Genomic DNA, 11,029 nt, shown 5'->3' with positions numbered 1-11,029 from the left:
GACCAATATGTTCCATCATTTTTTTTTCAAATTTAAACGAAACACCTTTCGTGCCATGGCAAATAGATTTTGGCACTAGCACCAGAGTTGTGTGTACTTTTGGTGCTCGATCATGCACGGTTAAATAACATTGTACATCCTTCTAACATCATAAATAGGTTACACACGGATGCGAAACATGGTGTCAAGTGACTAGAGCATGTTTACCTAGATTTGCAAAATAACAAATCTCTACGTTTTGTTGATTTGTGGCACATGGATGCATAATATATAAATGGATGCAGTCTTGGTGGCTGCACGCTTATAGCAATCCAGGTGGCTATGCAAATCCTCCTATAGCACATTATAATATGTAGCCAGCTAGACAGATTCAAGTATTTCCTATTATACGAAACAACTTTCTTTATCACTGTGATTTAATTACTTGGTGAGTATGTGGTATCCAGGAGACCAGGACATGTAAAGCAGTATATAGCAGCATAATTTTCTTTCTGCATCGAGTAATAATACGATAAAGTTAACAATATGAATTTATATTGTACTACCTCTGTCTAAAAAGAATATAACTCTAGATGCATTTTTATTAAATTATATAAAGTTTGATCAAATATAAAAAAAAATATAACATCTATGACACCAAATACTATGAAACTAAATCTCATAACAAATCTAATAATACTTATTTAGTAATCATAAATATTAATATTTTTATATATAGTTAGTCAAGCTTAAAATATTTTAACTTAAATACTGTACTAGAATCCTATTCTTTTCTATAGACCGAGGAGGACCCAGAGGTAATAATGGGAGGGGGGAAAAAAGACAACAAAGCTCAACCAATGGCCAGAATGGGCCACCGGCCTATACCTAAATACCTCTGCATCCCTGGGCCGCCGTATCTTGGTGCCCTCTTGCTCCTAGGCCCTCCAGAGTCCAATCCCACTTTTCTTTGTCCCTCTCGTAGGAGACCGAGAGAGCACCGCAATGGGCCCCACCTGCGGCGACGCGGCGGCGGCAGCCGAGCTCACCAGCCTGCGCATCAGCGAAGGAGGTGGGCTCCCTCCGCTTCCTGGACGGTACCGACCATTCTTTCACTCACTTTCCGATTCCTTGACGAACGCTTTATGTCAGCCTTCAACCGAGGGTTTTGGGGTTTTGTTCGCGCAGGCGAAGCGTCGGCGGCAATGCGGGTGAGAGAGATGAGGAGGGTGATACGAACAAGAAGGCGAGGAAGGAGAAGGCCGGTACGCAGCGGATCGCCGGGTGGGGGCTCCGCGAGTTCAGCAAGATAGGTGAGACCGTCGCGCCTCGCCGAAAGACCATTTGCGGCTTGTGTTCTCGACAGAAGGCGTGTAGGTTCAGTCGTGACATCCTTTGGGGAACCGGTGGGGAGCAAAGTTTCTACTTAATCCGATTTTGATCTAGCTGTATAGAATTTGTGTAGAGTTTCTGTTGGGAAACTGTCCTCATGAGGTGGAAAATCTGAACCTTAAGCTAGCAGCCCTCTGAATCTTGCTCTTGGTGTTAAAAACTGTGAAATCTTGATTCATGTTAGCCTCTAGTCCTGTCTAGAAGATAACTTGGTGTAATCCCACAAGCTGACAAGCATATAGTGGAGGAGATTTGGCTGGGCTATCGTGGCTACACAATGTCGCACCTTAGGGTTTGAGGAGCCACGACCAACTGTGCCAGGTCTTTGGTTAGTAACCACGACTTAAGTTGTGCCAAACATATCTTCACTGGGACCCTACTGTAAGTGACCACCATGTAAATACCATTCTTTCATTTAATGGAAAAGAAAAAAAAATAGGTAGGGGACTCCCCTGCTGTTTCAGTCAAAAAGTGACTCATTTTCTTGCCAATTACTCTCTTCATTCCAAATTAGAGGTTGTCGCTTTTCTAGATACTTACTTTTTGCTATGCACTTAGTTATATGCTATGCCTAGATACATAGTAAAAGCAATGCATCTAGAAAAGTTAAAACATCTTATAATTTGGAATGGAGGGAGTACTACCAAAGTTGTGGTGGCCTTCTTGCCCACCACGGTAACTGTGGCAGTGTGACATGCCACACTTGTGGCAACAAAGTGTGGTAATTACACCCCTTTAGGGAGAATGGGTTTCACGTTTAAATTTGGTGTCTCTTTCATCGATGTGGTTGCTAGTTGCTACTGCCTATACCTCCACATATACTGCCTATACCTCTACATATGTATGCTGATTTGTTTTCTTTCTTGTATAATTCACGTTCTCGGGCTGATTTCAGTCCTGAAATTCATTTGCTTCTGCTGAAACAAGTTTTGTTAGTGTGGTTAAACCAAGAATTTCCATTTGTTTGAAAATTGTACAGGTGAATGTTACTCAGCTCACCTTTCGACAAAATTATATAATATAAGCAAGGCTTAGGTTGGAAAATGTTCACTGTGACTTGATGAGGCCCTCTTCCTGTGGATTTTGACCTGAAAGACAGTGAATTTATTTGAGTTTGAGCTCAAAAAAAGTTATTGCTTAGTGTAATGAGATGGTTGCATTTGGAGCATGCTATGTTGGGTGATGCAGGCATCTTTTTGGTGCATATGATGTATGTGCAAGATGATTCATCCACCAGGCTCTTTTGGTTTACAATTTACACGTGTTAGGACATAGGGGTAGTGTAATAGAATATTTGTTAGGATAAATGTGAAGCAAAAGTACATAGGGCGTAGTTTAATTGAAATATTTATGTTTCGCGATTAGCACTTCTGTTAGATGTTTTCCTTTGATGATATAAACTTAAGTTGCTAACCTGCTACTATGATGTAACCATCATTTGGTTTGACATTGCAGTTTCTAAAAAAGTTGAGACCAAAGGACGGACTACTTACAATGAGGTATTCTCTTATATATATGTATCCCTCAAACTCTCACTAACAGACCATGCTTCATAATGACGACTGCAACAACAACAAAACCTTCGAACCCAAGCAGGTTGGGGTAGGCTAGAGATGAAACCTAACTTGAACCACCAACCTGAAAGAAACAAAAATGAAATGAAAAGGCACTAATAATACTACCCCTGCCTGTCCTTCGATTATTATCTTCCCTTGGGATTCCGCTATGCACCGGTGACCCTAGGTAGGGGCCTTTGTTGGATATGTCCAACCCATCTCAACCAGTTTTGGACAAGTTTTCCTTTTGATTGGTGCTACCCCTAGCCTATCACATATATTGTTGTTCCGAACTGGGTTCTTCCTTGTATGACTACAAATCCAACTTAGCACATGCATTTCTGCAACTCTCTACTGTTGAAGCATGCAATTTTCAGTAGACCTTATAGATAAAATTAAGGATAAAATGGAGACTATATCTAGATTTTTTTTAGTTTGTGTTTATTTCAACCTGTAGCCAAGATGAACTCTAAGGTCACAGGCATATGATGCGTCCTAAATGCCTGATATAAAATCATTAGCGTGTTGTATAAATGCTGAAAGGTATCTCCAACATACTACATACTACATTTGTAGTCTAGTACAGTATTCCTTCTATATATTTTAGCATCACATGTGATTTTTTTCTTTCCCATTTTGGGTTGTAAGCTACCTCAACTAGTTACTGTCTTTTCCAGGTTGCAGATGAAATTTGTGGGGAGCTGAAGCTGACTCTTATTGGCCAAGAGGTTATTTCGTATTATTATTATGTTGCACAAATTTGATCTCCCTTGCACTCCCCCACCCCCACCCCCCAAAAAAATGCTGATCGAAAGAAAATAAACTTATCATTGTAGTTTGATGAGAAGAATATCAGGAGGAGAGTGTATGATTCTTTTAATGTGTTAATCGCACTACGTGTTATTACAAAAGACCAAAAGGAGATAAAGTGGATGGGCTTGTCTAACTTCCAATATGAAAAGATAAAATTGGAGGTCAGTATTTGTGCTTTGCAGTGCTGGCAGGTAAATAATAATTGAGGAGGATTTTTTATGTGATTCCTGTCATGTTCCATTTCAAAGGAAACTCGCAAAGAACTCATGATCAGGATTAAGAACAAGAAAAAACTTCTCCAGGAAATTGAACGACAGGTAAGTTGTTTGTGAATCTAGCGAGTAGCAATAACTCTTCTTTGCTTTTTTTTTTTTGAAGTGAAAACTCTTCTTTGCTTTCATTTAGGGATATAACTACTGCTTCCTAACTGGTGTAGTTACTATTGTCTCATGATTCTTCCTTGTTTATTTCAAGTTTGATGACCTCCAGCATATCAAATTCCGCAACCAGTTACTACAGAGGCCAGCAGAGAGTGCGAATGGTATCAGCCTTCCATTCTTATTGGTCAAGGTATTTTTCTTGATCTACAGCTGTCGAAAATATTTACCCTTCAAAAGCAGCTTGCATCTCAGCTGTAACATCTGGATGTGCATAGATTGGGTTTCTATGTGTTTCCAATGTTCAACCTACTATGGTTGACTTAGATGGTCCGGTCCAAAATTGTGTCATTGCAAATTGCATGTTTCAAATGTTCAATTAAATATGGTTGACATAGATGGTTTGATCAAGACTTGTTTATGGAAATATCCTACCAGCTACCTGACTTGAAATGTGGATTACTACAACTGTGCTAGTGATTAGGCACTTTGGATAGTAAAATTATTTGAGTTCATGGCATGAATACCGTATAGTAATAGTATAAAATCAATCTGTGTCATATATAAATGGTTTTGTTGGTTCAGAACTTAGGAGACACATGCAAACTCAAGTACACATGGTGAAAAGCAACAAACGCAGAACACACCAGGTAGCAGATGAATTTGATATTTCTTCTCAATACATCTCAAAGAAACATAGCTACATATAGAGGCAACACCTAGCTGATTCCACATTGCTTGCTGGCTAGTCCACACAGGTTTCTGAGTTCACATCACATTGACCTCAATCTACTTGGTGACTTGAGTAGCACACCTTGACTTATGCATGCACGCAAAAGGGCTCATACCTCCTGTTTGCTTATCGACAAGCTTAATAATTTAAAAAAACATGCTGGACATTTTTCATAGTCTAGTAGGCAGTAATTAGTAGCATTTATTTTTGAGCAGGCATCCAGAAAAGCAAGGGTGGAAATTGAGATTTCGGAAAACTCAAAGTTTGCTGGTTTCGACTTCAACTGGTGTGTCTCTTTTTGCTACCAGAATTCAAAACTGATGTTCCGTCCAAATTAACATGTCTTGATCCTAACCAAATACTCTCCACTCCATTTTTCAGTACACCATTCACCTTGCATGACGATGTCTCAATCCTTGAAGCGATCAGGTGTAACAATAATAGCATAAAAAGAGCTAGCTAGCTTCGGCACTCATCATTAGATGATCGAGAATGTGATTTGATCTGTTGACAGTAACAAAACTGATATAATCAGTTCCTTTTGCACAGCCATTAGTATGTGTAGGTATATATATAGTATGAAAACTCGACCTAGTCCTCAAATCAGCCTTTCTGGCTTGTGAAGATTTAGCCTGCAAATTTTGCCCCTTTTTGCGCCTAGCAGGTTATTAGGTCTCAGATAGATTAGTCTCATATATAATGCTATGTATTAAATTGAGTATATCTCCAATTTGAAAGCTTGTGTACAAGCTTTGCTGGTTATCATGATGTTTGGGCATTTTGCCTTGGCAAATCATGTATTCTATCCCTTACAAATTATAAGATGTTTTGGCTTTTCTAGATGCATAGTTTTAACTATGTATCTAGACACAGTATATATCTAAATGCATGGTAAAAGTTATGTATTAAAAAAGGCAAAACGTCTTGATATTTGGAGTAGAGGGAGTATTTCTCTAGCTGCACTGACTATGAGAATGTATCTTCCGTTCAACATTTATCTGCCTCTTTGGTTCCTGCGGTCCCCTGCGAGGCATATGCTAATCCATTTTAGTCCTTTTTTGGTACGTACATTGTTCCAGAATAAATAAAAAAATGTTTTAAGTAGGAAACATTTTTGTTATTCGAACCCTACCATTACCCTAAGTTTTACCTGATGAAGAGTGGGTGGGCGTGGAAGCTACTCCCTTTGTGCCAACAAATTATAAGATGTCTTGTTTTTCTAGATATATTGCTTTACTATGTTTCTAGATATAATATATATTGGATTTTTCTAGATATATTGCTTTACTATGTTTCTAGATATAATATATATTTAAATACATAGCAACGATCTACTGAAACATCTTATAGTTTAGAATAAAAGTAATATTTAAAATCATGTAACAACGCAAGCAAGCTGCAGAGCTCAGTATGGCCAAGTGATCCGAAACCGAAAATGCTCAGCCTAGGCGATGGAGAGACCCGCCTTAGAGCATCTCCACCAGATTGAGAGTACTCAATTCTCTTTTCCTACTAGCCTTACTAGCGTCCGGATCCCGGTGCCTGCTGCTCCATTCCCGCGCCCCCCTCCGTGTGCACGTAGGAGCCCGCGCCTCCCTGTTCGGACATCCGAGCTCCATCCCGCTTCGCGCCTGCGCCCCAGGCATAAGTTTCCCCTGCCGCCCCGAACGTCACCAACACCAAGAAGAGGAGTAGGGGGCGACGGATACCCAACCAGTGCCCGGAGGAGAGGACACCGAGGCGAGGCAGCAGAAAAGCGACGAGGGAGATACAACACCTGATTTACTTTTGAAACATCGAGATGCAACACTTGCAACATACGTCTGCAAGCAAATAAAAACATTGAAACATGCTTTCTGAAACACTTACAAAAAACACCTGGAAAACACTTGAAAATGATTACAAAAACATACGCAATATTTAGATAAAACACTTGTAAAATATGTGTGAAATATATGCAACATCTAGATAAAACACACTTGCAACATACATCAAAACACAGATGAAACATTGAAAACATACCTTAGCAACATACGTGTACAACCATTGCAACATATGCAAGATCTTGATCTACTTTTGCAACATCCAAATGAAACAATTGCAACATACCTATGAAACACCTGAAACACATAAAACATACGCTTGCAACATGCATTTTCAGCACATCGCAACATCTTCTTCTGCTTGAGAGAATGGAGGCTTGTTGACGTGTGGAGTTTGCCGGAGGCAGCGGCCCAACGACGCTTGTAGGCGGCGGGCCGGCGACTGTGGTTGCGCGAGGCGGTAGGGAGGCATTAGCACGCGAAGCGGCAAGGAGGCAGAGAGCAACCGTGGCTTAGAGGCGGCCGTGCGCCGCGCCTGGCAGGCTAGCCCGTCAGTCCGGTGGCCGAGCGCTGCTTGTGGCAGGTAGGGTGGGCAACCGAGCGTCGCGGCTCGAAGGCGGCTGCATGCCGCGCCTGGGCAGGGCCGGCTGTCCGATGGCTGAGCTCTGCTCGTTGGAGACAGCAGGCGAGCGGATAGGAGCGACGAGCGTATTTTTTTTATTAGAAATGGACGAGGGAATTTAAGGGGGTCGTTGGGCTGGTCCACTACGCATATGGGAAACGCATCCGGACAGACGGGACGGATGGACGTTCTGACCCAGCATTATCATTCATATAAGGCTATAATCAACAATAAAAGTGGGATTTGATAGAAAAATCAAGCTCCAACTGATTTCCTTTGACCCCGGGTCCAATCACTCTCCAATGCAACCCCTCCCGAATGGATGGCACCATGTGGCACACATAAAATCACACGCTCAAGGTGATATCGAGAATGTGCCACGTGTCATCCATCCGTGGGGTTGCATTGGAGAGTGATTGAACCCATGTCCATACAATTTAATTCCTTTTTCTCCTGGCCCTAAAATTCTCCCCCCAATCCGTGAAGTGATTTTTCTCGATCACCTTTCTTTCTCCTCCGACCACTGACGTGTGGGTCCACAGGAGTGAGCACGCAGGCAAGCGCACAAGTTGACATGCCACACAGGCCACCGCGCCGCCTCCGTCGGGTGGGCGATCACGCCGAGCTATGGGCAGCCCGGCGCCACGCCAAGCTATGGGCAGGCTACCGCCGCCTTGCGCCCCCTCGCTGGCCACGGGAGAGAGAAGAGAGAGAACTAGCAACAAGGAATAAAATGATTCACTTACATGTGGGTCCTGCATGCAAGGAAGTTAAAGGGGATGCCATTTTTTCTCAATCTGATAAAGCAACATTTTCTTAAAATTAGAATTCTTATGTTCTCAATCCCCTATAGTAACTTAATAATAAAGTTTTAAGAAAAAAGAAAAAGAGATCCGGTGGAGATGTTCCTAGGCCAGGCGTCTCACGGTTGCATCTCTCATTCTCTCTACAGGCAGCAAAATGAAAACCTTGTACTCTCAGCCTCAGGTACAGCAGCTGCTGCCACTGGCAATCTCTTCCTGAAGTGCGAGACATATTGGAACAATCGAAAACAGCTATGATAATTTTATAAAAAAAAGGGGTATTATATAGTAAAATAAAGCTTAAACAATCGGATAGGAAGCTAGTATCCAGTTGTTAGTTAAATATTCAGAAAGGAAGCAACGTGTAATCCAGCCTTACACGTTGCCCTTTGTACCAAATACTCCTAGTTACCATGGATTATCCCACCATTTGCACAAATGGGAGGTCAGTAATAGAATAGAACATGCGTAATGGAGTAATATGTTTTGTCCAGCTGAAGAAATCTGGACGCACAAGAGGACAGCTATATTTAAAATTTTCTGACTTTAGTTTTACAACAATGAGGTGAACAACAACAGAAACGGGGGAGAAGAGGTGGCCACTCTAGTCAGTAGTTAACTGCTAGTACAGAGCAAGCACATAAACATAGAAGATAGCAGAAAAGGTATGAACAGACCATTTCAATAGAGAACTTGGCAAGCTGCTGAGATCCGTGAATAGCATATGTTGCCCAAAATTGGTGAAATTTGATGAAAAGCTGCCACGAATCCATGATAGTGATTTCTCAAGAATCCTAGGTGGCAGCGACAGGTTCAGCATTTGGAACATACCAACCACGGAGTATCTCGATGGCCTTCTTCCTCCTCGCCAGTCGAGACTTACGATGGTTCCCGGTGTTCCTATGCATGGCACCAACCTTCACTGTCTTGTCGATGGCTTTGTATGCCTCAGAGATCAGTTTCTCTATTTCAATTATTTCTTCAGGCTGGGCATCAGGTTTCTTCCTAAGCTTTTCAAGAGCTCTTAAGACCTAATGAAAGAGCAAACGGTTTATGATTGTTTTTTCAGAGAACAGTATGCAATACTAACTGTGTACAAAATGATGATGATAATGGTTGCCACATGAGAAGTGGAATTTCAAATTCTCGTCCCCATTGACCATTATCAGTTTCATTTGTGTCATAAGATTCATCACATCAACACAAAACAACTATTGTTCACACACAGGATAACCAGGGAATGAAATTCATTAACTATATCTCCTCTTTTCCTTGTGCTGTTTTTTTTTCCCTTTGAGGGCAATGATTCATAAATAATAACAAAATATTTACTACCACATATACTAAAATAATGAGCTGACATTCTAATATTCAACTAAAGTAAAATCAATCTACATTTTTATTTTTTCCATACCGTTTAACTCTACAAATATCTAATCTAGACTAAAAAAACTCATAGACTGTTCAGTTCTCCTGTCCTCCATGCCCCTCAATCAATAGACATTAGCCCGTGATAAATACCGGCTAACATAAGCAACCAGCCAATCTGCCAAAGTAAACCAAAACCACCCAGTTACTTAACGTCAGCGAAGAACAAACTCAGCACTTCGATTGGGCTGTATGATTCACAAATGGAGCCCTTCTAACAAGCCGATTCACATGCTTATTTCAAGACAAATCTAATTCAACAAAATGTGCTGGCACTACAATCTTGAAAGAGCTTCTCCAAAGCTAAACTCTCTTTCTAACTGTACTGTGCCACTTGAGCATTTCTATCTCACAATGCGATTAAATTTCTGGCGCAATTGTAAGCAACAAGGAGAGAGGTCATATAGTCGCTGCCACTAAGCATCACTCATTCAGACAGGTACCTTTTTCATCCTGGTGCGCATCTCGGCCTTGCGCGCGTGATTGCGGATGCGGTGCTTGTCGTTCTGGCGCTCCCTCTTCTTGACCGAGTCCGGCCGCCGCCCTGTCGTGGCCTCGCACACCACCTCCAGCCCCCGCCGTCTCAACCTTCCGGCGGACGATGTTGAAGTCGCCGCCCAGGTCCCGTACCCGCCTGAAACCGCCATTCCCGACACAAGAGCAGATGAGTAAACACAGAGACATTGACGAACCGCCGAGGAATTGGAACCTGAGGTGCCGGATGAACCGTACCGAGTGGGGAGGCGAAAGGGAGGGAGACAGAGAGACGGGCACGTGGGGAGAGGGCACGGAGCGAGAGAGACGTGGGGATCCGGGTGGGGGAAGGGAGGGAGGCGCAGAGGGAGGAGAGGGAGAAGAGCGGGGAGGTGGTGGCGGTGGCCATGGCTGCCGGTGGGAGGAGTTCGAACGCTTCTCGTGCCCGTGCAGATGGGCGTTATCTTATCCGGGCCGACGAGCAGGGTATGAAGGCGGACGGGGGAATTGCGCAATCGACACGCCAACACGGGGTCAGAAAATCGAGGGAGGGACAGAGAGAAACACAGGAACACAGTATCACTGTATCAGTATGTTTGTGCATTTTTGGCTTTTTGCTCCTAGCTACTGACTATGGTCCACGGACCACGAAGGTTCAGGTGAATTTCAATGTTCATATGCGCAGTAAACAAAGAACTACTCCATCCTAGAAATAAGTTCGTTTTATACATGATTTAAGATGCCTATTTTCCCATATTTATCATTATTAAATTGCCTCTTGGGTATCTATTTAACAAGTATCCGTTTTCGTCCTACTGGTTACCGAGGCATGCTCTTAGGCATGTGGCGCTGGTTCGATCCCTCGCGCCCTGCGCGAGCGTTTTTTGTGCTCGTGCGGCGTGTCAGTGTGTTGGTATTTGGAAACAAAGACACCGAGGCATGGCTAAAACGAAGAGACCGAGGCTGTGTTGGTATTTGGAAACAAAGACACCGAGGCATGGCTAAAACGAAGAGACCGAGGCCGTATGC

The 11,029-nt window shown here is 42.6% G+C and overlaps 2 protein-coding genes across 2 annotated transcripts; one reads left to right on the top strand and one right to left on the bottom strand.

Annotated features, from left to right (window-relative positions):
- The first annotated feature begins 916 nt into the window (after positions 1–916).
- Positions 917–5,684, top strand: LOC136458709 (transcription factor-like protein DPB). The gene is made up of 9 exons (XM_066458637.1): positions 917–1,076; positions 1,168–1,292; positions 2,827–2,870; positions 3,605–3,655; positions 3,764–3,901; positions 3,989–4,057; positions 4,215–4,310; positions 5,066–5,136; positions 5,232–5,684. Exons 1-9 carry the CDS (start codon positions 985–987, stop codon positions 5,311–5,313), a joined length of 768 nt encoding a protein of 255 aa, XP_066314734.1. The 5' UTR covers positions 917–984; the 3' UTR covers positions 5,314–5,684.
- A 2,898-nt stretch (positions 5,685–8,582) lies between these two features.
- Positions 8,583–10,503, bottom strand: LOC136458708 (small ribosomal subunit protein bS20c-like). Its single transcript, XM_066458636.1, has 3 exons — positions 10,259–10,503; positions 9,970–10,160; positions 8,583–9,129 (listed from the first exon to the last, which is right to left on the bottom strand). The coding sequence occupies exons 1-3, from the start codon at positions 10,407–10,409 to the stop codon at positions 8,893–8,895; spliced, it is 579 nt and encodes a 192-aa protein (XP_066314733.1). The 5' UTR covers positions 10,410–10,503; the 3' UTR covers positions 8,583–8,892.
- Between the last annotated feature and the right edge of the window lie 526 nt (positions 10,504–11,029).

Source organism: Miscanthus floridulus, chromosome 6 (assembly GCF_019320115.1).
Source record: "Miscanthus floridulus cultivar M001 chromosome 6, ASM1932011v1, whole genome shotgun sequence".
NCBI classification, from domain to species: Eukaryota; Viridiplantae; Streptophyta; class Magnoliopsida; order Poales; family Poaceae; genus Miscanthus; species Miscanthus floridulus.
Note: the sequence above shows the minus strand (reverse complement) of the source record. Positions and strands in the feature narration are given on the sequence as shown.

What these genes read in the sequence shown, in the direction of transcription:
- LOC136458709 (XM_066458637.1), top strand. Translation starts at nt 985, where the DNA reads ATGGGCCCCACCTGCGGCGACGCGGCGGCGGCAGCCGAGCTCACCAGC. An exon ending in CCGCGAGTTCAGCAAGATAG is followed by an intron (nt 1,293 to 2,826) that starts GTGAGACCGTCG and finishes TTGACATTGCAG; the next exon opens with TTTCTAAAAAAGTTGAGACC. An exon ending in TGACTCTTATTGGCCAAGAG is followed by an intron (nt 3,656 to 3,763) that starts GTTATTTCGTAT and finishes TTATCATTGTAG; the next exon opens with TTTGATGAGAAGAATATCAG.
- LOC136458708 (XM_066458636.1), bottom strand. Translation starts at nt 10,409, where the DNA reads ATGGCCACCGCCACCACCTCCCCGCTCTTCTCCCTCTCCTCCCTCTGC. An exon ending in CCCTTTCGCCTCCCCACTCG is followed by an intron (nt 10,161 to 10,258) that starts GTACGGTTCATC and finishes TGGCGGTTTCAG; the next exon opens with GCGGGTACGGGACCTGGGCG. An exon ending in TGCGCACCAGGATGAAAAAG is followed by an intron (nt 9,130 to 9,969) that starts GTACCTGTCTGA and finishes CTCTTTCATTAG; the next exon opens with GTCTTAAGAGCTCTTGAAAA.